The 24,569-nt window shown below is 51.2% G+C and overlaps 8 protein-coding genes across 8 annotated transcripts; 4 read left to right on the forward strand and 4 right to left on the reverse strand.

Annotated features, from left to right (window-relative positions):
* Positions 1-603: 603 nt before the first annotated feature.
* CTRU02_213063 (het and ankyrin domain protein) lies at positions 604-2,635 on the forward strand (the record flags this gene model as incomplete). Its single annotated transcript, XM_036721628.1, has 2 exons — positions 604-2,302; positions 2,442-2,635. 2 exons carry the CDS (start codon positions 604-606, stop codon positions 2,633-2,635), a joined length of 1,893 nt encoding a protein of 630 aa, XP_036586796.1.
* Positions 2,636-3,468: 833 nt separating this feature from the next.
* Positions 3,469-5,360, reverse strand: CTRU02_213062 (uncharacterized protein; the record flags this gene model as incomplete). The annotated part of the gene is made up of 3 exons (XM_036721627.1): positions 3,469-4,826; positions 4,912-5,100; positions 5,153-5,360. The coding sequence occupies 3 exons, from the start codon at positions 5,358-5,360 to the stop codon at positions 3,469-3,471; spliced, it is 1,755 nt and encodes a 584-aa protein (XP_036586797.1).
* A 2,212-nt stretch (positions 5,361-7,572) lies between these two features.
* On the forward strand, positions 7,573-9,436 carry CTRU02_213064 (uncharacterized protein; the record flags this gene model as incomplete). Its single annotated transcript, XM_070205967.1, has 2 exons — positions 7,573-9,081; positions 9,125-9,436. The coding sequence occupies 2 exons, from the start codon at positions 7,573-7,575 to the stop codon at positions 9,434-9,436; spliced, it is 1,821 nt and encodes a 606-aa protein (XP_070060360.1).
* A 2,214-nt stretch (positions 9,437-11,650) lies between these two features.
* Positions 11,651-12,532, forward strand: CTRU02_213065 (uncharacterized protein; the record flags this gene model as incomplete). Its single annotated transcript, XM_036721630.1, has 3 exons — positions 11,651-12,170; positions 12,252-12,333; positions 12,433-12,532. The coding sequence occupies 3 exons, from the start codon at positions 11,651-11,653 to the stop codon at positions 12,530-12,532; spliced, it is 702 nt and encodes a 233-aa protein (XP_036586799.1).
* Positions 12,533-13,421: 889 nt separating this feature from the next.
* CTRU02_213066 (uncharacterized protein) lies at positions 13,422-16,105 on the reverse strand (the record flags this gene model as incomplete). Its single annotated transcript, XM_036721631.2, has 3 exons — positions 13,422-15,236; positions 15,294-15,884; positions 15,968-16,105. The coding sequence occupies 3 exons, from the start codon at positions 16,103-16,105 to the stop codon at positions 13,422-13,424; spliced, it is 2,544 nt and encodes an 847-aa protein (XP_036586800.2).
* Positions 16,106-19,350: 3,245 nt separating this feature from the next.
* On the forward strand, positions 19,351-21,100 carry CTRU02_213067 (dynactin arp1 p62 subunit ro2; the record flags this gene model as incomplete). Its single annotated transcript, XM_036721632.1, has 2 exons — positions 19,351-19,637; positions 19,702-21,100. 2 exons carry the CDS (start codon positions 19,351-19,353, stop codon positions 21,098-21,100), a joined length of 1,686 nt encoding a protein of 561 aa, XP_036586801.1.
* Positions 21,101-21,437: 337 nt separating this feature from the next.
* Positions 21,438-22,492, reverse strand: CTRU02_213068 (40S ribosomal protein eS7; the record flags this gene model as incomplete). Its single annotated transcript, XM_036721633.1, has 3 exons — positions 21,438-21,804; positions 21,864-21,946; positions 22,331-22,492. The coding sequence occupies 3 exons, from the start codon at positions 22,490-22,492 to the stop codon at positions 21,438-21,440; spliced, it is 612 nt and encodes a 203-aa protein (XP_036586802.1).
* An 889-nt stretch (positions 22,493-23,381) lies between these two features.
* Positions 23,382-24,388, reverse strand: CTRU02_213069 (uncharacterized protein; the record flags this gene model as incomplete). The annotated part of the gene is made up of 2 exons (XM_036721634.1): positions 23,382-23,992; positions 24,049-24,388. 2 exons carry the CDS (start codon positions 24,386-24,388, stop codon positions 23,382-23,384), a joined length of 951 nt encoding a protein of 316 aa, XP_036586803.1.
* Between the last annotated feature and the right edge of the window lie 181 nt (positions 24,389-24,569).

Here is a 24,569-nt window from a genome sequence, read left to right on the forward strand (position 1 = left end):
TTAAAAAAAGATCACACTGTCTTTAGGAAACTTGCTGCACCTTAATGTTATTTGCCCATTGCCTTAGGCAAGGTGTCTGCCTTGAGCCTGCGGCTCAGTCATCGGTCAGCTCACAACAGTCATTCGGACTCGGTGACTTACCACATATTGACCTGTGCGCAATTGAGCAACCCCATGAATCCGATATTTATGATACATTTCCATTGTTCCTGGCTGCAGACATCACTATATATTCACAAGCTCATCTAGTAATTTCACAAGGTGATGCCGCACATGATTTCATGCAGCAGATCACATTACCCCTCAGAGCCTAAAGAATCCGAGCTGAGCTATTTGTGGCTTACACTTACCTTACTTTTACGGCGCGTAGTAATTCTACCCAGCCTGATTTGCTCAGCGAGGCGCGCACATTTGTGCGCGACAAATTCAGGCTCGCTCTCCCACTCCCAAGTCTATTGTTATTTAACGAGTCCTGCATCCTGCTCACCCTCTCGTCACCTCAAAGGTCCCTTTTACTAGGTTTCGGTTTCCCTGGCGTTCAGGGGTACCCCTATTATATTAATCAAATCAATTCAAATCTTCAAGAACCCAAGTCATTAGAAAATGAGGCTACTGCACGCTCGCACACAACAGCTATACACCTTCGCCTATCCGCCTCCAGTGCAGTACGCCATTTTCTCTCATACTTGGTCATCGCCACATGATGATGAATGGTCATTTTATGACTCTGTAGGGCAGGAACATGACTCCATTCGACATGAGATCATCTTGAGGGTTTGCAACCTGACGCAGGGCCATAGCTTGGAATTTGTCTGGATAGACAGCGTATGCATCGACAAGTCCTCAAGCGCAGACATTTCGAAAGCCATCAACTCGCTTCCCAAATACTTTCAGAAAGCTGCCATTTGCTTTGCATTCCTAGTTGATCTCCCATGCGGAACTTCCGTCCCCTGCAAAGACACCTGGGCGCAGTGCCGATTTTGGACTCGAGCATGGACTCTACAGGAGCTGATTCTCCCAGCAAAGATACAGTTCTACGATTCGAAATGGCACTTAAGAGGTGAAAGGTCGTCCCAGCATCTTCCTTCCCTCATCTCCGGCATCACTGGTATAGACGAAGAGATCCTAAGCCGCCAGCGCACATTGCAGCAGACTTCAGTAGCGCGAAAGATGTCATGGGCCGCATTGAGAAAGTCATCTAGTCCTGAAGATGTTGCATACTCTCTTTTGGGACTCTTTGATGTCTACATACCAATTGTCTTTGGTGAGGGATCAAGGAGAGCGTTCCGGCGTTTACAAGAAGAGATTCTCAAGCATAGCAACGACGCCTCTCTCTTCGCCTGGACGAGCAGTGAGGAGGAAGAGTACAGAGGCATCTTTGCAAACTCTCCTCGGGAATTCTTGGCATTTGCTCAACAAGACGTCACTCATCTTCCATTCGACTTCAAAGGCTTTGTTGTATTGGCTAGCAAAGGTGTTCTCGTTTCTGGGCAATTCTTAAACCAACAAGATGGCTTGCTTCTCGACCTCGGAAGTCAGACTGACAGCAACGATGATTCCAAGCGTCTTGGAATATTGTTTCGACGAAGTAATGACGGCACTTTCGCGCGTATTATGGCTAGCGAGATCCAGACGTTGGCTGCAACCGAGAAAACCACTGCCATGCAGGTGATGGTGTTTCGAGGGCGCGTTGACGATGCTGATACCAACTCTCACGAAATCTATTTTGCAGCATACAAGGGAGGTGGTATCAGTGCGGCATCCTGCAACTCCGCCTCATCTGTCTGTTCCTTCGAGCCACCGTCCACGCCCAACAGAAGAACTGCAGCAGAGCAAGGAACGCCGTCAGACATCACACCAACCGGCTCAAACCCTGACATCGCCCAACAGTGGCACCGGGGCGAGCCAGGGTGGATTAAGGTCCATGAACCTTCCTGTGAAGAGTCTCAGGCTGCATCAGACGAATCAGATGGGGAGTGTTCTTCAATGCAGGTATCACAGCAAACCGACATTGGCTGGCCCAGACCGAATTCAGTCATGTCTAATGTAACCACGGTTACATCGCCGTCTAACACTGAATCAGACTTTACGCCTCATGACTGCCAGCAAGGCGACAGTGACTTGGAAGAGCAACAGCATTGTCCTCCGGCCACTCGGGGTAACTGGGAGATGGATGTATTGAACAATCACGATAATATCAAGGAACGTCTTTCCAATCTCCTCCTAGACCACTTTGCAGATTCACAAGTGGCTGCTGGCCGTTTGCGCAAACAACGGATCAAGAGATCCAAGGTCACCAAACGTCAGTTCACAAAAAGGCAGATGAGGAATAAGAGTTCTGCCCAGCACCTCGGCTTTGCCTGTCCGTTCTATAAACGCTGTCCTAAGATGCATGTCGATTGCATCGCAAGCAATGACTTGAACGACATGGCAGATGTCAGGGACCATCTTTGGCACCACCATCGCCTTCCATATTACTGTCCAATCTGCAAGACGCAGTTTCGATATTCAAGTGAAAAAGATGAGCATATCATTCAACGATCTTGTGAATATCAAGACTGCATGCCATATGAAGGCATCTCAGAGGACCAGCATCGATCAATTTCCCAAACTCAAGGCACTAATAATGACGTGATGGAGTGGTTTGCAGTGTGGGACATCCTCTTCCCTGGTATCTCGCCCCCAAAGGACCCCTATCTCAGAGACCAGCGAGCGCGTGAAATGTCTGACTTCAGGACATTCTGGCACCAACGCGGCCAAAAACTGCTAGGCGAACGCATACGAAATCTGCATTCGCCTAGTTTCTTGCTTGACCCGCAAGATGTAAAGAAGTTTTCATCAGATGTTTTCTCCCAGACCGTCAAGGCTGTGGTAAGAGGATCTGTGCACGGGTCTGATATACGTTCTTCTACCGATACGTTGTCCACCCATACAATGTGGGCCCAGGCCGACAGTCAAACATCATCTTTGGTGTTTCAAGCGCGGCACTGATTAAATATGTTATGGATACTTCGGCTCGGCTTTGTCGAACGTTCCTATAGAAGGCTGTTGCCTACCCGCACGGTTTCATTTGTACATGGTGTTCTTACCTCTCCTATGTTGTCTTAAATCTTACACTCCTTTACTTTCGTATTATGTCTTAAGATAGAATGGCACGTGTGGCACACAAATGCAATATGTACTGTCAACCCTCCGCCCGCTGGGCAAACGGGCAGGGTCAACTCCAAAGTTGTATAGTCATTCATTTCTCTCCATTATGGGCACTTGATTGTGTGAGTTTAATATAAGAAAGCTTTGTTTGTGTTTCAAAACAGATAATCGTTGAGTAATATACCGAAATGAGCACTTCTATGAAATAAATAATGTTTCTTACATCTAGCCGCCTCAGTTCAAGGAATCAATAACCAAGCGTGTTCCATTTCTCATAATATAGAATACCAATAAAATTGCTCTAAATAATTTAGGATGTTAAAGTAGATTTCGTTCGGTTGCTTGGTCGTCTGCAAAACTCAAATCATGCGGTCCGACTAGGTAGTCTTCCCATGAGGAAATTCCTTGTTCCTGTTGGCTGGGAGTTGTAAACATTGCATCGATTCCAACATATCCATCCCACTGCGTGCCCACAGCTTCTGTCAGATGTTGTTGTATGTTTATGTCACCGAGTTGAATCGATGGCTGATACAGCGACTCTACAGTCCCAAAATAGTCGGGTTCACTCCTTTCATTCTGAACAGTGCTATCGGCCAGGAGCTCACACCACGGTGCGTTTTGATCAATGATTCCCACATTGTTGTCTTGGTTTATGGAGGGTTCAACCCGGGCTGTTGCCAAATCCCAGTTCTGTGGGGACGAAACCTCTGCATCTGAGATGTGGGAACTTGAAGGAGCACACTCTGAGTTCCCAACAGTCACTTCAGAAAGTGATGCGAGAACCAGGTCCAAGGTTCCGATTGTTGATCCAGCGGCATTATCATCTATCAAATTTGCCGCCATGTTGCGTGGCTCCGGCATGGTATTTGACGACATTTCTTCGAAGCTGACTGTGTGGTTGAGGCTCGATAATGATAATGCCAACGATCCATGTCTAGCCAGAAGATCACGAACCATTAGAATGCCCTCTTCAACTTCACTTTTCAGGTAAGGAGAAGGAGGCTGTTCCAAGTGCGGGAAGATAATCTTCCATACGCTGAACCATTGATCTTTCTCGGTGAGACTAGAAGATGCCCTTACGCCTAGCTGATCCTTTTGCTGATTTGATATACTACTTCCGATAGCTTCGTCGCGTGGCCAGGTGTTGGCTTGGCATGTGATTACTTTTCGATGGTCATCGAGCTCCTGTCCATCTGGGAAGATCTCGTAACAGTTTGAACAGTGAAAGCGGTGTTTCCGGAAGATGTGTTGCTTAACATCCTTCACTCTTTTCAGTTGAAAGTGCAAGCAGTTGAGATGCTTGGCACGATCTTGCAAGAAGAAAGGACAGGCAAACCTCTGGTTTGATTCTGAATCATGCTCTGGAAACTGAGGTGGGCGGTTTCTTTTACGGGATGAGCTAGTTCCATCATTCTTCTGGTCGTTGGTGTCTTTACGCCTTCCCCTTTTTTCAACTCTAGAACTAGGCTTTGATCCAGTCATAGTTGGCGAAGTGTTTGACCTCGACTGCTTCCGCTGATTTCCCACATTGACTGTATATGCTTGATGGCCTTTGAAATCTTCTTGACTGCCAAAATTTGCCCGTAGCTGGTATTCTTCATCTTTAGGATCTAGAGCAGGATTCATCCGTTCGACAGTAGGGTTGGAGCAAAGCTTGATAGGAGTCTCGACTACTGCTGAGGTGCTTAAAGATTAGTGACAGGTTGTATCAACTTCGACAATACGGGAGTTGTAGCTTCAAGAAAAGGCAAAGTTACTAACAAAGATTGTTCTGGTTGACGGAGTAGACCGCTAGGAGTTTCTTGGAGTCCTCGTCTTGACCTGTTGCTTTCTCTACTGGAGCATCACTTGTCTTCAATGTGCTTTCCTGATCGTGAATACCCCGATGCCCAATGTATTTCTTCCCTCGGTTCAATTCAGTCACATTGCTTGAATTACGGTCAATTGCATCTGCTGTTCATATCAGCATGCTGCTAATGATGCGTCATGTGTGCTGCCGTACCTATGAATTCACCATGGATCCCGCCTGAGTTTCTTTGGGATGACCGGGAAGACCGATACAACAGCGAAGGGAAGAAACGAAGTGCCCATTCCTTTGATATCGCTGCTGGACGACCGATCAGGTCGCAAATTCCAGATCGAATTTGATCTTCACCCAGTCGTTTGTGAGATCGACGACTCAACATCAGTGACGACCCGAGATTCATCATCTCCGCTTGTAGGTTCCGTATCGCTCATAGGAGATCTCACTCGGCGGAACGCTTGAATAAGTCTGCCCTTCTGTATGATAAGGCTTGCGGCTGCAAATCGATGATAGATGATGGAATCAAGCAGACAACTGGAAAATACAAGAAGTTCAAGGGAAAGTGCATCAATGTTGTGTCCCATCCCTGCAATCACACCCTCCTGGAAAAGGAGGGAGGGGGGGGCTTATAACGCTGCGCCTCACTTTTGTTATCTCCACACCGCTGACGAACTGGTACGCACGAGGCATCTGATTTGCACCTATCAAAGCATAAATCTGTTTGTCTGTCGAGGAGTGGCATGTCGAAGTCAGACGGACGAGGTAGTGATGTGTCAGATTAGTCTTGTTTGATGTTGTTCGTCTTACATTAATGTGATTCCGTCCGAGTTCAGACTCGCTAGCAATCCACCCGTCCGGAAGCCATTTACCGACCTCGAAAGTCCTTATCCCCTAAACGCCGTACGCTATGCACCATGACACCGCCTGTACAGAACTAACATTTCTAGCTTCGCTTCACCTGCTCCCACCTTTCGTCAAAGTGCGACAGTGCATCACGCGAGGATGCTATTCTATCCCTGCTGCTCGCTCCGGCGAGCAAACGGCCTTGTACTGGAGGGTGCTCATTATTCCAGGCGCAAAATCTTGCATTTCTCGTACTTTGGGCATCTAGACCTGACCTGGAGGGATAATAAGTATGTGAAGGAGGGGGTAGGGGGTGCGTTATTAGTGCAGAACTTACGAAGCACCCCTTGAGTAAGGCGTCTCTGATGGCTGAGATAGCTCTGTGTATGGTGTTGTTGTCTTCATCGTAAACCGGCTGGGGAAGTTATGCCCAAATAATCCCTTGACTGTATTCATAGAACTCATTCTAAAGTCTGTTAAAAAGAGGAATCACCTACATTTATCCAACTTCTAAGTCTCCCCAAAAAGAGCCCTTGGTTACCCATCACGACTCCTCGCGCAATCATCGAGGATAACCTCGCGACCTTGCGCGCTGCCCATGTGGAAAGCTGGGCAATTGCGCCAGCAACCTCAGTTCCTCCGCGATTTCGTTGACAACCAAAAAGCCATATGCTGCCACTGGGGGTATAGGAAGTTCATCTGTCCAAGGTGTGTCTTTATCATCATTGCACGAATCTGGACACTGGCGTCCGCGCAGTTGCGCGGCTGCCAGCGAATCTCAGACGGCCTAAACAGTATTAGCTCCCGCGCAGCTGCGCAAGAGGGCGGTGCTTAGCCCTTAGGTGGCCAGTTGGTGTGCTGATGATGGAAAGGATACGCCCGAGATGTGCTATGAAATATGTGTAAGGCATCCGCTACATTTACAGGGGCTGATTGATGCCTGGAGTGACCGTCGCGGATATGGTCGATTAATAGATGAGAAGTTAGGTGGATCTACCATGGGGCTCTCAGCTCTCGATATTCCACAAAAACCAAAGACCCCCAGGTGACCTAGATGCTAATGAAGAACGTGGTGAAGAGGTCCAAACTATTACACATCAAGCCACGACTTGACCAAAAGTGAGCGGGTTCTTGTTCAAAAATTTGACCACTTGGTATCTGTTTCGGCAGCCCATGATAAACCCCCGCATGGCCCTGGGGTCTAATCTGTTGTATGCCCAGCCATCTAGCTTAGTGCCTATGGACTCTCGAAAACGCCCTCAACAGCATTTTTCACCAATGGAATAGGTACACCTTCACCGAGATCGAACCCCATTCCTGGTCTTGGTCAGAGTGTTTTGTGCAGTTTTGCTGCGGGGTCGGCGAAAAAGTAGAAATATTTCTCATAGGCAACTTCAACACCAGTAGATTTGAGCAAGGCGACCAGGCTAGCAAGCAGTTTTCGCCTCGTGGTCCGCATAATGGACATCACCCATTTACTGCTCTGTCAGGCTGGCCCCCAAAAAAGACATGGATGGATACGGTAGCATGTCTAATATCTTTCGCTCCCTCTTCCTGCCTGCTTGTCGTAACGAATTAACTTGTCTCTCTTTCATTTGAACAACATCGTTGGCGATCCTGGTTGGCAGCTCCGTTCTCAACGACTGGTGTCAACCCCAGGCCACGATAGTTGGTCCAGCGATTGACTGATCCAAACTCGAGCCAAAGAGGAAGAGATCCCAATGAGCCTAACAACTGGAACAGGGCTGGTCCTTGAACCAGACGTTCGTCTCAAGATGTGGATTCAGCAAAACTACCAGTATCTTGAGTCGTGGTGTCCTCTAAAACGAAACTGCGGCACCCTGGTCAGCGCCGGTGATACAGAACAGTTTGCTACCCAGGCAATACTTACACCGCATTACTGGCAGTGCAGTGTCAGTCAATGCAGTGACAGTTCCACCATTGCCAAAGACCTCAACGCCGACCCCGGCCTCTCAACCCCTTCAAGCCCAGTGCGATTCACCGGCCACGAAGATCATCATCAGGCTCTACATCACCCGAAGAATGAACAGCCCAACGCCACCGATGAGTGCGTTGTCACTAGTCTTACGAGCGAACGAGTTTCCCGTAAACCAACGACCACCAAGTCTTGTAAATCCACCAGCGTACTCGACCTAGACCCCGTGTTCGTCTTGTTTGTTGTCGCATACAACACTATACAATATGTCGACTTATCCGTCCTACCATCCTCCCTCAATATCATTTGGTTTCAACCATTCTGGAATGTCTTTCCGCCATATTGGCTTTTGTCAATTTTGGTTGACAACAAGGGTTGCAGGAGGAGGAGATGGATAGCTGCATGCTCCATTCTTTGGGTTGACGACTACATTTGGCGAACCTTGACCAGTGCTGCTCTATGGACTTTTGCTCTTCCGCAGCTTGACTCAGCTCGCCTACAGAAGCTGCTTACACCTGTCAACCTCACTAAATTTGTACCGGGCCCTGAAAGTACTGGGACCCCCAATCAAATTCCCCAACAAACAACCCTCCCGATCCACTCAGGCGGCAGCGACTTCCAGGGGGGAATTGGCGGGCCCTCACAGTCCGGTCAGAGCGGCACGGGCAACTCGCAATTCGGCGGAAGTAGGAGGCCCTCCGGCGCCGGTGGTCCTGGAGGCACTGGCCCTAACGGAAGGGAAGGAGGCGGGGCAGCCGGAGGCGGGCAACGTGACGGCGATGGCAACGAAGAGCCGAACAGGCCCGAAGACTTATTATGGGCTTGCCACTACTACAAGAGATGGCCTTGGAAACATTTCGGGTGTCTCCATCAGCCGCAGAAAGCGCCGCGTTACGTCAAAACTCACCTTCTCAGAAAGCACTTGCAACCCATACACTGCACCATATGCCACGAGGCATTCGGAACTCATGCTGAAATGAACGCGCATATCGTGGCCATGAGTTGTAGCCGAGCGATGGGGCCTTCTCCGTACTGCGATGCAATCTCCAATGACCAAAGGGACCAGCTCAAAACCCTCCAAAGCGCTGGTGAAAGTGAAGTCGAGAAATGGTACAAAATATGGGACATTCTATTTCCAGGTGTGCAACGCCCGCCATCTCCCTACATGACAGGCGACAGCAGCCAGCAGATGTGTCAGTTTTTTGACGAAGAAGTTTATCCCCTGTACGAACAGACTCTCCTCCAGGGTGATGTCCTCAATGGCGGCCAAATTCGATATGCCATGGCCGTTTTAAGAAACATCATAGACAGGAGGGCCGCTCCGCCGACGAGGGGTCATGCCCCAAATGTATTTCTTCCCCAACCGCCCGTTCACCAACAACACAATCCAGAACAGCGTCAACTACAATACCAACCACAGCCCAGCCCGCATAATGAGGCTTCTCGCATGGTTCCCACCAGCGGACCATCGCACCAACCTAGGATACCTTACCAGCCGCTACGGAGAGTTGTTTCTCGGGGACAACCCCGCAACACCAACGCCCGACCCCAGAATGAGGATCAACGGGGTCATATTTCGCCAGGGACTCAACCACGCCCAAGCACTCATCGTCGATCCCTTAGGGGCAATGAATCCCGGCAGTCTGTCTTGCGGAGGCGAGGCAATATGTCGCAAACCCAAATGTCCAGAACCCCCTCATTAAATCCAACTATGCAACAACAACAGCAGCCGCTTCCGGCTCATGACTTGCTCCCCAACACAGGCGCCAACCAGGTCATTATATATCCAGGAGTTGCTATTCCAAGTCAAGTCTCCACACAGGCTCCAGCCCCACGGCCTGTTCCGTTCCAGCCACAGATTCAAAATCTGCCCACTAATTATCCGCCACAAAATGATGATAGTCTAATGGCGGATTACACGGGAACTTTTTATCAATACACCAACAACAGTAACAACAATAACTTCAACGTAGGAGGGTATCCGGCAAGCATGGCCAACCCTCGTCAATCAGCAAACACAAACTCCCAAATGTTGATGGAGGGCGGGTATGGTTCCTTACAGCCATCACCAATGCACAACAGCTTCGGAAACCAAGGACAGCGAGCTTCGGTTTCCATGCAAACGCCCGAGCAGTTTATTAGGCAGCTATCCCCAACTCAGCAGATGGAATCATCCCAAGAACCGACACCAGGGACCTTGCCAGGACAAACAATGATGCTGGGCAATAGTCTTGGCTACTGGAGTGTCGAGAATCTCGAGGCATTTCACACGAATGATGTCGCTGGTAACCTGACGGCGACAGAAGATGAGCCGGAGGCATTCGAGCCCTCTGATACTTCCCAAGTTGGCTCCCCGTCGGATTTTCTGGAGGACTGTGATGTTTGATAATTGACGTCTTGTTTTTCTCATGTCAATTTGTAAGGCTGTAGGTATGATACAGCGTTGTCAAGTATATCGTCAGCATTTGTTGTTGTACTTTTGTAAGAAAATGCGTCAAGGAAAAAGTTGACGGCATCGCAGGCTGAAATGCTGCGGAAAAGGCTTTCCCCAGGTTGATTTCATTGACGGGAACCTATTTCGACATTAAACTGGGGCCAAACAAGATGATTAAGTATTGTTTGTTTATTTTCTCGATTGACTGCCGTGGGGGATCTGATTAAGCATGAGCGATGGTTGTCGGCATGGTAGCGACGGCGCTGCATCAAGACGGTATTTCATAATCCTTGGTGTTTTGTATAGATAAAATTGCTTATGGGCGGCCTTGCAGGACATGAGATGTCCCAAACCGGAGTTGTGACTGTGCAAGGACGGATGCCTTGCTGACAGTCTTGTAAATAGCATGCAAGACGTAGGAAAATATTGCATGGGGTGGAACGAGTAAGCTCTGATATCACAATGAAAGAAATGAAAAAGCAGATGAGCCTTACTCTGTAAACTTCTCAACAGACCGTCACATTTGAAGTGTGACGACGCATAAATATTATTGTTCATACAAATGGTAGATGAACTAGCAATGAAAACACAAGTACAGGATCTGTCGACTACACATCATGTGGTTTTATGAACATTGAGCAAATCCATACTAAATAGAAGCTTTGCTGCTTATAAACACTCATAAACCTGGCCGGGCAGTTTGCATCAACGGGGTTAGCTGGTTGAGATTACGAGATGGTATGAGTTGTGAACCTTTAAACGATGAGTTTGAGTATCGAAGTGCACAACCGATTCAGTTCTAAATAAGCAGATTCGACTATCTTCTCGAAAAGTCACGCGGAAATAAGAATCTACCACGTGTTTATCTCTAGTTTAACCATGAATACATTATGAATCGAAACATGGACTATGTTCATCACTATGACATTCACAATTACTCACTCAATTCAATCATTTGTCCGACCCCGAGACGCCCTAAAACATTTCCAATAACTGTTCCCCTCCCCCGCAATCCCCTAAAACACGGCTAAATACGTCACGTGTTTTGACCAATCCCCCAGTGGCCCCCAATACACGAACCGTTTCGGGGCGGAAACCAAAATGCTCGCCAAAGAGGCCCAAGAGACAAGGATCCGGGCGAGCTTTTGGAGCACAAGCTTTCCTGCTGCGCCAGTGAAAATGCGCTCCAACTACCGCCAGCTCCGGGGGTGTGGGCGCCCCCCTCCATATTGCGACGGCACTCGGATCATGTTTGGTTTAACAGCTAGCTCGGCCAGCGCCCATCCAATCTGTTCATCACCCTCTTAGTCTTCCCGACGGCTTAACTGTCCCCCCGAATCGTACCAGACAACTCGTCCAGGGAAACGCGAATTCCCGTTGAACAATCCCGCGCAGACCGGTTCCCAAATAAAGAACTCCCATCTCGACGACGACGATTTGGAGCTATCCTGAAGCCAATTCATAACCTCACGCCACGCCCACGATGGTCTCGACACGCTCCTCCTCCCGCGCCCTCCCCAACGGCGTCGACTCCCCCCAGTCTTCCGTCTCCCCTCCCCCTCGCGCCCGCGTGCCGCGGGACAACCAGTCCGCGCCGACAGGCTGGTCCCATGCGCCGACCTCGTTGACGCTCTTCTGGCTGCTCGTGTCGTTGCCGCTGGTGGCATGGGACACGGGATACGTGCTCCTGCGCCCGTGGACCATGCCCGGCGGCCACCTCCACTGGCCGCTGTACGTCCCCTACAAGCTGTACGGCGAGGTGGACCACGTCTACGGGTGGAAGGCCTTCAACGCGAACAACGGCTTCACGTCCGCCCAGGGCACGCTGAACCTCGTCGAGAGCATCATGTACCTCGTGTACGTGTGGATCTACTTTTCCCGGGGAAAGGCGGTCGAGGGCCCGGCCGGCGTGAAGAAGGTCGTCGGCGGACGCGCGGGTGCTCTCGGCGTCGTTGTCGGGTTTAGCGCGGCCGTTATGACGTTGAGCAAGACTGTGCTGTATTGTAAGTTCCGCCCAAAATGGTCAAGCTTTGTATAGCAGAGACAGAAAATGTAGGCCGTAAATGCTGATGTAGGGTTTTCAGGGGCAAACGAGTATTACTCCGGCTTTGACAACATTGGTCACAACCCGCCCATGGACCTTCTCTTCCTCTGGATCATCCCCAAGTAAGTTTCACACTCCGTTTTTTTGTTTTCCTCCCCATGGCAAATCTGCAAATAGCGGTTGTTATCACCGGTATATAAATGCTAACGATTTTGCGATAGCGGCGCGTGGCTCCTGGGATCCGGATACATGATCATGTCGCTTGGCGGCGAAATCGTTGATGGTTTGGCACTAGCCTCAAAGACGACCAAGACCGAGTGAGACGAACGTAAGACATAACGCGGACGGGTGTATCTGGTGTCACAAATAAGACAAATTACAAGGTTGGAAACGGAAACAAAGACGAAGGAGGGGGAAAAAAAAATAACAAAAAATAAAAAAGGGTTCAGTGCGGGAGCTAAGGAATTTTTATACAAGGCTTTACCAAGGGCATCATGGGTACATATATATATATATAGTCAAAATGGATGTAAATGATTGCATGCGTAAAAAACACACGTTACCCCTTGCGGCTGGGGCTGCGGCTAGCTTTAAACGATCACATTTGGACCCCCCCGCCAAGTCCCTGGTTTTCTCTGTGAAAACCCTCATCCGAGGGGGTGGCTTTGTTTATGTCAAGGGTCTCTGGTCAGCAGGCTGCAGGGTCTTATCAGCACTAGAACGGAAGCTGCATCGACAAGTGGATGACGGGCCGTGGTGGGCATTCTGCAAACAGGATCAACGAGTCGCCGTCAAATGTGGTTTGTAGGATGTTGTGTCACACTGCCTTGCCCACAACCACGACTGGTCCTTCAAACATACTTACCTTTGTATGAAGGGACTCTGCCTGGTTCATCAGCACCGATGACTGTAGTAGTTGTTTGTAAAGTACTTTTTATTTCAATTTTATCTCATCTTTTTGTCATGTTTTGCAGTGTGTCTCCCTGCCACGAATGTTTCCCAATTTTCCAACCCAACCAAAAGTGCCTGGTGAGATAATCGTACATCGTGTTACAAAAGGAGGGTGCGGTCGGGTATCTCTCATCATGTCCAAAAAAAACCAATAAGTACAAAAGAAAAATCGGAGGATGGACTCCCTTCAAACGCCACCCGACGTGAAATGCATGCTCCCTGCAATAAAAGAATTTTGCCTTGACCGTTTTACATACCATTAAATGTTCAACGGTGAGAAGCTCTTTAGTCCACCAAGGTCTCTAAACTGCTCCCACTCTGGCTTGATATCGGCATCCTCCACGGCCGGGCTTTCATGCTTTATCGAAGCAGAAGCTTTGCGAATCTGCAGCGGTAGAGGCTCAAGCTCGTGTCGGCGGAACACTGCCTCCTGCTCCTTGATCAGTTCCTCGTAGTCGTGCGCGTAGCTCCCTTGCGCAACAACACTGTGGCGCCGGTTTCTAGACCGTTCCGAGGAGCTGGCTGGAGTTGAACCCATAAAGGAGAGCACATCTCTGACGCGCCGGCGGCCACGAAGGGGAATCGGACCCAGGATGGGCGATTCTTGGTTGGGCCAGTTCTTGTCTGGCGCGTCGGGCGACGTTGGTGGGGCCGTGGAGTCGACAGTTGCGATACTGGCGCCGCCAGCAGATGCTTCCGAGACGCCGCTTGATGCTGAAGATGTGGAGTAAGAACGTGGTACTGGCATGACGGTCGTCGGAGAGAGTTCGGGAGACTCGACACGGCGGTCATCGATGCGAATAGGTTGGATGGAACGGGGTACGACGGTGGTTGGGGACATCTCGGGAGTTTCGATGGGGACTGCGGATCGCTTGGTCACCGCATTGGTACCGTTACCGTAGCCGTGTACAACAATCTCGCAGTAGGATGCTTTTCTTGGGGCCGGGGAAAGTTCTTCCTCGTTCTTTCGGAACATACTGAGGGTTCGTCGGAACGGACTGTTGCGAGACAAGCTTCGACTGCGAGATCGATTTTGCGCGGCTGGGGTACCGCATACTGATTGCCGCCGGGCGAGCATCTCCTCGCGGCGTGTCCTGGCCGTGTGGTCGACATCCGGCTCGATGACAATGCTGGGTGAGACCAGGGCAGGGGATATCGGACCGTTGATGGCCCAGTGTGAAACGGATTGAGAGCGCTGCATGTTGGGCGTAAAGCTCGTCCGCCTCGGAAGAAGAGGCTTCAAATCACGCGCGGTCCTCCAAGGTGGCAGCTGCTCAGTTGAAACAGCAATGTGGTAATCAGCATCAGCACTGTCGCGAACTTCGGGAGGAGGTTCTGTGCAGTTGCGAAGCACCTGGTGGACGGCGTAGATTAGAATCCACCGCACCTTTCGGGCGTCTACAAGGCTGATCTTCTCTGTCTTGTCGACTTTGGCGTGGGGTGCAACTGAATCTTCTTCGAACTTGCGGTAAGCGTGGACAAAGTCGTTGTCAAGCAATCCCGCATCGCGTACGTTCATTGCCTTAATCAAGGCTGCATGGGCGACCAATCGATTGTCAGGCTTGAGCTTGTCTGCCCGCGAAGCGTTGCCTAACCATGCAAGCGACATCCGGCGCGAAGACTTATCATCGTTCAACTCCGGCAGAAGAGGCAACGGGTGTTTAAGTGATGGGTAATCGCATCGCTCATCAAATGCCTGCACACTTTGCACTGCGCAGATTCCTCCCTGCGCAAGCAGAGGGCTGCTGTCATCTGAGGTAAATCCTTCATCCACTAGTAGTTCATAGACCGCCCGGAAATCTCTGCGCAGTGTGTCGAAAACATCGGGTTCGAATATCGTGCTTCGCGAGTCCATTGAAAGCGGCGGGTAGTAACCTAGCTTCGTCGTGTAAAACGATAGGACGAAGGAGCGGAAACGGTCCAGGTGGGCCCGGCTTCCGGACGACAGGCCCAAATTAGCTTCGGATAACTCTTCTTCAAGAAATGTTTTCAACATATGGCTGGCTTGGCTGAGCTTGTTGTTCATATCTGAACGTGCCCTGCGAATCAGTGTTCTGGAGATTGAGCTGATATGCTGTGTTGTGTCAGTTGCATTTTTCACCGAGAGACAGCGAATTCCAAACGGGCATACCTGATACTCGGGATTGCAGAAGAGCTCCTCGCTCATTCCAACACAGTGACTGAAGGCGTCAATGTACATATCCCGCATCTGAAAGTATTCGGCCAAATGCAGAATCGCCAGGGCATGTTGCGGTCGGCCTTTTAAGTCCATATAACCCTCCTCGTCGAGATAGGATATCAAGTCCGCCATGTTGTCCACGTCTTTGCTCCTGAATTCTGCCATATTGCTCATGAGTTCGATCAAAGCGTTGCCGAGATGCTCGCCAACCATTGACCGTCTGAAAATCCAGGCAAAAAAGTTACGAGTTGCCAAATGGTAAGCAAAAGCCTGCTCTTTATCGGCCGTAAGAGGTGCCGGGATATATAGCTCAATCCTTGTGTTGGGATTGAGGGCATGCCACCGTTCCAGGTCTCCGTCTTGGTCGCGGGAAGGTCGAGAAGACGTCGGCATACTGCGTGACATGTACTTCTGGATTAGAGGATGGCATTTCGCGGAGAGCAAAGCTTCAAAAGGGACTTTGAAGGCTGGTCCTCTCCGCGATTGACCTTTGCCGTACAAGTGCACAAAGCAGTTGCCGCTGCGAAACCACAATTCGGGATCCTAAAAATGACAGCATCAGTAAAGGTTTAAAATGTCAAAATTAAAGCTGGCAAGCGATCAGCTAGGTAAAGGTGCAGACTCACCCGCCTCAAGTTATCCCAGTCACTGCAAGATCTGGCAGCCCCATCCCATCTCTTGACTTTCGAGGTTTGGGCGACCCGGCCCTCCATCATGGGCACCCCAAACTTTTTTGACTTCCACGCCTGAGTTGAGGTCGACATCGTTGGACTTTGCGGTGGTAACGATAGTCGAGGACGAGGATCGCGACGAATGGTCTTGGTACCAGCCGCATCTTGGGACGCCTTGGGGGGACTGGGTCGTTCATATGGACGATCCTTGGATGGCTCCTTGGACGGCTCCTTGGACCGGTCCCTCCGCCATGAGCCGAAGGGTAAGCCAGCTGGATGCGGCCAAAGCTTCATGATGTGAGGCTAACAGCAATCAATAGTGCCAATGACTGCAGAAGAAGGAAAATGTTCTGGGCCACCGACAAAACGTCCAATGATTCGTCAGGCCCGCCTGGGAGATCTGCGTTTGTCTAGGACGGAAACTGGGCTCACTAGCTTGATAACCACTAGTACGCCCGTAGAAGAGAACAAACGACTTGAGGTCGTCACTTGTCCACAACCTCGTCGAAAACAGCAGGCCCAGCCGTGCCAAAGAGAATTGGTTGGGGGAGAGCAAACGCCGCAAACCTTGCAAAATCGCCTTCAGGCGGGCGTCGCGATGGTTTTATGACACTTGTTCCACATCTGAACAAAGTAACAAGGCTTTCGAAGACTGGTCTAAATCTGCGCCGTGGTGAGTCCGAGCAGTGCAGAGAGACGAAGCGGCAGAAACAAGGGTATGGCCTCACGACTTGCTGAAGGCCTGGACGCAACTAGGTCGATGGGCGAACCCCGTCCACTCAGAGCCCTGTTGTCCTGCGATGCATGGCAGAGCGAGTGCGACCAAGCGAGTGTACCTGTCATTCGCAGCTAGTATGGTTTTGCTGCCAGACTTTCGGAGTGAGAGTGCGTGGGCAATCAGCTCAACCCCGTTTCTCCCACATGCCGCAGGGTCAGCTTCGAGCTTGCGCTGCTGTGCCATAGGTTCCATGTCCGTGAGCGGGGGTTTTGCAACGAGACCTTCGGCGTCCCATAATCCCAGCTTTGCATCTTTCAAAAAGCAAGAGGTAATATCTAGAGGCCTCGACCGGTCTCTGTGACGCGATCCAAGACGACCTTCGAGTGATCGACATACGCAATTCAATAGTTTCCTACAATTGCAGTAGAGGCTTTCCCTCCATGTATTGGAGCCATTCCTCTGGGACCTGGCATGATTCTAGTCTAATGGTGATGCAAAGCGTCCGTACTGGTATCTCTAGACGGCTTGACAGGATGGATCACCGTCCTTCATGCATCTTTCGGCGCGAGCTTGCATCCACCCTGTGGCCCCATAATTAGCGACAACAGTGAGCGGGTCGTCTTCCGGAGTAGTGTCTCATCAAAAACTTGGTACCACTGAGTGTCACGTCGGAACGGGCGAGACTTGCTGATTCATCAGAGTCCCCAAGCCGACTGATGCTGTAATAATCACGAAATTTCAACGGTCTTAGTCGCATGCGGCGAGTGAAGCTTTAACATGCCCGTCTTCATCTGGTCCAGGCCATGTCTAAAATTCAAAGCTCTGTGATGGCTGACTCGCAACTCCAAGGGCTGGTCGACGTCATCCGTAAGAAGCAATAGATCACGGCAGCAATTGTCCGACGGGAATGCACACAATTGGATGCTATGCCATGCCCCAATTCGTTCTCTTTGTCAAGAAAAGGCAGGCAACGACTCCCGTGTCTTGATTTGGCGCGCATTTGAGCGTCTCAAAGGAAAGCCCTAAGCCGGAATACGCTTCCGCTACTTTGCTCTCTAGTTCAAATGTTGTGGTGCCCATAAGCAAGTACTACCAGGGGATAATTGCTAGATGGAACCGTGGGGGCGGCCATGTCGCCGCCGTGGCTTACGCCATCGGCCGAAAGAATACTTTGCTTTATTGTGAAGGCCAGCCAAAGGGCAGCTGCATTGCTGTGTGCGACATCAGACAAAATTTCCCCGACTCCAAATCGTTGTGATCCTCCCAGGAGCGATGGTGCCCTTGTCGGCGACATACTTCGAATTAACTGTAAACGTTCGGCAGGCCAAAACGCTGGGCTGGCGCGGCTGTTACCGACATGACCTCCAAAGTCCAGGCACAAGGGGCGCCCTGACAGCTCCTGTTGAGTGTGTAACGACGGACCAGAAAAGTCGATGCAGGGCGCTCTGCACGGTTTGAGTGGGCAGACCAAACGTCGAAGGGAATCCCAGCCTTGAATTGTATTTCCAGTAGGCTCTGGCTAAAGCCGCAGTGGCGTGGAGGAGCTCCGGAGATGGTCGGCTATCAACTTGGGTCACAATGGCGAAGAAATACACTTCCACAATCCTACACATTTTCAGCTTTCGCTCGTTTTGGGAAGGTTGCGTAACCCGGACCCCGCCCTGGCTCTGGAGCGGCTTGTCGTTGTCACCTTCTAGGCAGGCCTATGCTAGCTCGGTGCCTTTCCGCGATGAAAACGTCGAGGCTGGCGAAAATTCCCAGTCAGGTGGAACCTAGCGGACGGCAAAAGAAAGCCATAAGCGAGTATTGAGCGGCAGATGGTGCGCCAGTTAAGCCTCCTCAGCGGCATGGCGGACGGCAGATCATCACAACGGAACAGACAAGAAAATAAAGAGTTGAGATTATGGGGGACCAGCTGAAGTCTTTCGGACGTGATCACAGGTAGCCAGCCATTCGCATCATAGGCGTTGAGTACTGGAAATTGTCAGTTAAGCTAGTTAGCTTATCGAACGAATAGCAGCTCAAGTGGAATTCGACGCTGGGCAACAAGTGGTGATGGCCTTCGCGAGCCTTGGCGAAGAAACCAGCAATGGTTTGACGTGAGCCCGTCGCCAGTCTTGTGCGCGTTTGACACCTCGCAACACTCAATTGTCCGTCCGTCCGGAGGTGATCATCGAAGTAGTAGCAAACTGTTCGTGCGGTCGAGCGTTGTCAGCAGGCGAAGGATGATGAACGAGCGAACAAAATTACCAGATTAGTGGAAGGTCAGTGTAAGTCGGTTCATCCGGCCGATAGAAAGGATGAGGGTCCCAGCTTACCTAAACATATAGATCTTATCTGTCATCTTTTTTTTGTCCTTTTGATTATCGATAAGCTTCGGCCACGGGATCAAGGTAGGCCCGCACCTTATCGGTCCCGGCTGCTGCCCGCCATTGATATTGGACCGCGGCGCTGAATTGGACGGAAAGGCCCTGTTGGTGTCCGAGAGAACAGCTCTGTGCAGAACTTCAAACACCTCCTCGCCGAGCATACTCTCAGCATTTCTGCACTGCACAGCCGCTTTTGAATCCAACATCAGCCCCTGGAAATCTTCGCGGCCAACCAGTATGTCGTAGCAGACATGGCGCCTTTGACCCCCTACAGCTACATTCGGTGCCCCTGCTCCGAGACTCGTGCCAGCGACGATGGCTCATCCACGCCGGGCAGTCCAGAAGACGACGAGCGCACCTTCGACCCACGCGCGCCGCGCGCCAACTTCAGCCTGTATCCGCTAGAGCATCTTATGTACTGCGAGGACTGTCATCAGATCAGGTGCCCCCGTTGTGTCAATGAGGAGATCGTGACCTACTACTGTCCAAACTGCTTGTTTGAGGTTCCCAGCAGTAACCTAAAAAGTGAAGGCAACAGGTGAGTTGCCGGCGATCTGACATCAGATGGGACGATCTTGCTGATTTTTATTTTTTCCTTGCAGATGCACACGGAGTTGTTTCCAATGTCCCGTCTGCATCGGTCCCCTTTCGGTCACGAGCCTGGATACACCGCCCGACACCAACAATCTTCTCACCGCCGACAGCTCTGCCCCTCAAGGCGGCCCTTACGTTTTGACTTGCTCCTATTGCAACTGGAACTCAACCGAAATCGGCATTAAGTTTGACAGGCCCAATGGCATCTTTGGGCAGTTGGCAAAGTTGCAGAACGGCGGCAAGCCCAAGTTGACCCCCAAGGAGCATAAGGAGAGGAAGAAGGAGAGCGGAGGGGAATACAAACTAAATCCCAAGGACATGGACACCGAGCTGCAATTTGCGCAACTCAAATCGTTCTACCAGACGCAGCTCGCAAACTCTAACCCCTCGGCAGGCGGGCTATCGTCCCTTGGCGACCTTGGTCTCTCCTCTCCTGGTTCCCTCTCACGGATCATGAGCCTCTACAGCGGGAATAACTTCGGGCACAAACAGGCAAGGGGCAAGGTGCAGATTATGCGGGAGGCTATCAGCACGGACGAGGGCCTGAAGACGACCGACTTAGACGAGTCGTCAGCCATTGCGAAGCTACGCCAGACGACGTTCGACGAGACAACCACTCTCGCACAGAACTCTCACCAACAGGAATGTGTGCGGTTTAGGGATGAGCTGCGGCCGATCCCCTATTTGCTGCGAACCAAGCGATCTAAGCGATGTCCTGTCTGCAGACATATCATCAGCAAGCCGGAAGCAAAGATATCCAATACACGCTTCCGCATTCGTTTGGTAGCTGGTAGCTACATTCCAACCATCACAATCAGGCCGCTCAGTTCCGAGTCACAGAACATTCCTTCGACAGCCCGACCACCGATACCGCAGGAACTTTGGCTCGCCCCTCTCAAGCCTGTCCAATATCTCTTGACGTTCAAGAACCCTATCTTCGAGACGGTCAAGGTGTCCCTGGCCACTCCCTCCAGCACGCCTGGCCGGTTTGCGAGCACCGTGACGGTGTTTTGCCCGCAATTCGAGATTGATGCCAATACGGACATGTGGGACGACGCACTCAAGGACGATACTGAAAAGGAGCGCCGTAGGGGCGAGGAAGGCGCGCTGCAGCAGGCCGAGGTAGGCAAGATCTATGACCGTGGCCGCAACTGGGTCAGCATCGTGCTGGAGGTTGTGCCGGCGTCTTTAAAGCTAGAAACGGGGGACAAGAACAGCGAAGACGACCATGGGACGCTACGAGAAGACGAGGACGTGTTGGAGATACCCATGTTTGTGCGCATCGAGTGGGACACTGAAGCACAGGGCGATGTTGGTACGACACACGGCAGGGACAAGGAGGCTAGGGAGAAGAGGGAGTTGGCATACTGGTGTGTTCTTGGAGTCGGACGCATCAGTCAGGATTAGAATCCACATTAGACAATGATACCCAAACTATGATTTCAAGTCACTGCCAAGTCGTCTCATTTCTCATGATTAAAATTGTTGCTGACGGTCACATTTTGATGAACGGAAGATGCGCAAAGGGAGCGGTCAAGTGTGTGGTATATGCATTTTTGGGGCGGCCTGTGATTGAATCCGCCAAGCTACATCCTTTAGACGCCAGACCCTTTTGACCAACCAGTCATTGCCATGCTCTCATTGCAGCAGACCAAATGCCAAAACCCATCATTGACCGACCAGACACCTATTTTTTGAAATAAAGTCCCCTCCCAAACAATCCAATCGTCTCGGACGGATTGATTTAGAAGTCAGAGGCACCGCTCTGGGGGAACTCGAAGGTGACACCGCGGCCGGTGAGACGGCGGTAGACCTCGGAGTAGGTGTCGAGGCGGTAGTCAACACCGCCACGCTCCTTCTCGTCGAGGATGACCTTGAGGAGCTTGGAGCCGTCCTCCTTGGTGCGGAGGCGCTTGCCGACGATCTCGACGGGGTAGACGAGGTCGGTAAGGATGGCGTCGTGGACGGCGGTGAGAGTGCGGGAGCGGGGGCGCTTCTGCTTCTGGGTGTTGCGGGAGCGGGCAGAGCGCTTGGGGCGGGGGAGGATACGGCGGGAAGCCAGGATCAGGACGTGGCGGTCAGAGAACTTCTTCTCGAGCTCACGGGTGAGGCTAGATTGGATTATTAGGATGGAGAGTTCAGCAACGACGGGTGATCAGTAGAAACTTACCGCTGCTGGACGCGGTGGAAGCCCTGCAGGAGGGGGACGGGGACAAAGATGACAACAGCCTTCTTGCCGTGGCCAACCTCGATCTATAACAAGATCACAAGTCAGCATGCGAGCTCCAGGACGATGCCTTGGACCGCTTCCCGTCCTGTTCCTGAGATTATCATTCTTTTCAGTGTTCAAATCTCCGCCGCCACGGCAGCGAGAAAACAACTCACGCGAGACATTCGACATGCGACCATGGTAAGGGCAGTTCTTCAGACCTCCCTTCCTCTCACTCGATGTCTTTCAATCGGATGGAGAAAAGGTGTTTCTTTGACATATCCTTCCAATGGTTCCCACTCGTTGTCGGGTGCGGTTGATTGCGCGGCTGATAACCGTGGCGGCCGGAACAGGATTGTATGTTCGGAAAGGTTTTGGGGGAAATTTTTCTAGTCCAATTTTCGGCTGGTTTTTCAGGTAGTTCTCACCTCGCGGGCAGAGACGAACTGCAGAGGGCGGAGGGCGACCTTGAGGTCAGCGGTGTTGCTCTCGAGGTCGAACAGGGCCTGGGCGATGCTCTGCTCGAGCTCGGAGGGGTTCTGCCTCGAAGGGCTGTTGTGGGCGATCTTGTTCAACGCGGTGCCGCTCATTTTGGCTGTGTTTGAGGGGGTTGCTGGTTGGCGATGGTCGGGTTAGTTGGATGCTCGAACGGACGAAGTCGAAAAATCGAAAATATGAAAATGTTCGCGACACAGGCGGCCCAATTGGGGAATGCGGGCGGGTGATTGGGGCTTGCAAGCCCTGGATTTTGTGTGAGAGAGTGGTCTGTGCGCGGTCATCATTTTTTGACCTTTTTTCATTCTCTGGCTGTGGCCCGCTAACTTGCAGGAGCCCCACTTGTTCTTCTGAGAACGCTATCCCCTCTTTGGTCATTTCTTGGTTATGTGGATTTGTGAACTGCCTTATTCTGCAATATTTGAGAATTTAGTTGGAGCTTCAAGGCAATGGGAGTCTTGAGGTTTACGGTACTCACAGTGTAAACTTTGCATCCACTAAAATTGTTCGCTTTTGGTTAGGTACTGCTGTGGAGTCTTTCTTGGGGCTCTGGTAGCTTAAGTAGTAGTAACTGTATAATGAGCATTTCCGGTTCTACTTGGCTATACATCCTCAATCAGCATATTTTCTCTTAACAGACCCATCTCTATTCCAATCAAAAGACCTTGAGCAGGCGGAGAAAGGACATCAGGATTATCACTTGCGAGGCCGGGACTTTGATATCTGAATCAGCCGCCAAAAGATTTCAAGGTCTGAGCCAGTCTCATACCATTCCGACCCAAGTGACAAATATCACAGGTTTGCGAATGTCTCCATTTTACCTCCCATTATCTCCCTTTGTCGATTTCATTTTGATCTCTATACCAAGTTATGTATCTTACAATGGACACTTTGTAAATAACTCCTCCGAATTATGACATTATACCGATACCCAACGAGTGTGGTTGTTTACAAGCCATGCGGCTAATCTAATCATCATCTCACTTACACCACGTTACGCGCTTTATCATTACGCTCTTGTCTACTCAGCTCCTCCCTGAACGCATTTCCAGTTCCGATACTCGGTGGAGGAGGCCTCGGGGGTGGCATCATCTCCACTCCGCGGTTAGCCGACGTGAATGTGCCGTCCGCAAGCCGCAGACCGTCCGTCCTCTGGCCACGGCTCTTCCCCACGCCGTAACCCTGGTTGCGAGAGGCGAACATGCCCTTTCTCCTGCCGTACCACCACACAAACCAACCAATGGCGCCGAGGGAGAGAACGCCAAAGATGATGGGCAACACAATCCCAAAGACATTAGGACCGCGCCGGAGAGGATCCTCGGACGGTACGTTGTTGACGATGCGAACCTTTGGACCGGGATCACGGGCCGTGATGGTACCGTTGGTAGCAGGCACCGCAAGGAAAAGCTGCACGTCCAGAGCCTCGCCAGGGGGCATGTTGTACCCCAAGACGGCCCAGGCAAAGTAGCCTTGGGAGGCGGGGATGCTCTGCGAGGTGAACCCGTGGCCGACGTCAATGGTGTTGGTCACGCTGTAGTCTCCCTGAACCTGGACGACGGTGTTTGGGGACGGGAAAAGGGAGGCGTCCCAGGTGACTGGAAAACGATTAGCGGACGTTCGAAGGCGGGGGGTCGATCGTGGCAGGGCTCACCAAAGTACGTCTTGCCGCCCTCCAGCTCGTTGTCCTTTGCTGGCGCGCAGAACGGTTGGGCGAGCCCGCCGGAGCCGGCGGCCGGGTTGCAAAGTAAGAACGAGCCGGCACCCGTTGCGTCGGCGGTGGGCAGTGCCGAGTTGGCTGGGAAGGCTGATGTTATCTTGCCGTCGTTGATCACAGGCGCGATAGTCTTTGTGGCACCATCAGCCTCGACGGTAACCCAAGGACGAAGGGCTTCATCACTCTGCCTGGGGAGGATGGCGGCGGTAGCTGCTTGTGAGAAGGATAGCAGTGTGGCGACGACGGCCAGGCCGCGTGATACACCCCAGGTGATCATTCTGAACCAGAGAAAAGTCGAATTACTAAAGGCAAGGAATAATAATGTTGCCAACTAGTGGCACCGGAATTGAAACGAAACGAAAAAAAAGTTCACACACAGGTTTAAAAGTCTGTGGCTCATGGGTGAGGGAGAAGGTTGATTAAGTATCGAGACTCAGCACTGGGCATGCAGGAATGCG

The sequence above is a fragment of the Colletotrichum truncatum genome (assembly GCF_014235925.2).
Source record: "Colletotrichum truncatum strain CMES1059 chromosome Unknown Contig_0009, whole genome shotgun sequence".
NCBI classification, from domain to species: Eukaryota; Fungi; Ascomycota; class Sordariomycetes; order Glomerellales; family Glomerellaceae; genus Colletotrichum; species Colletotrichum truncatum.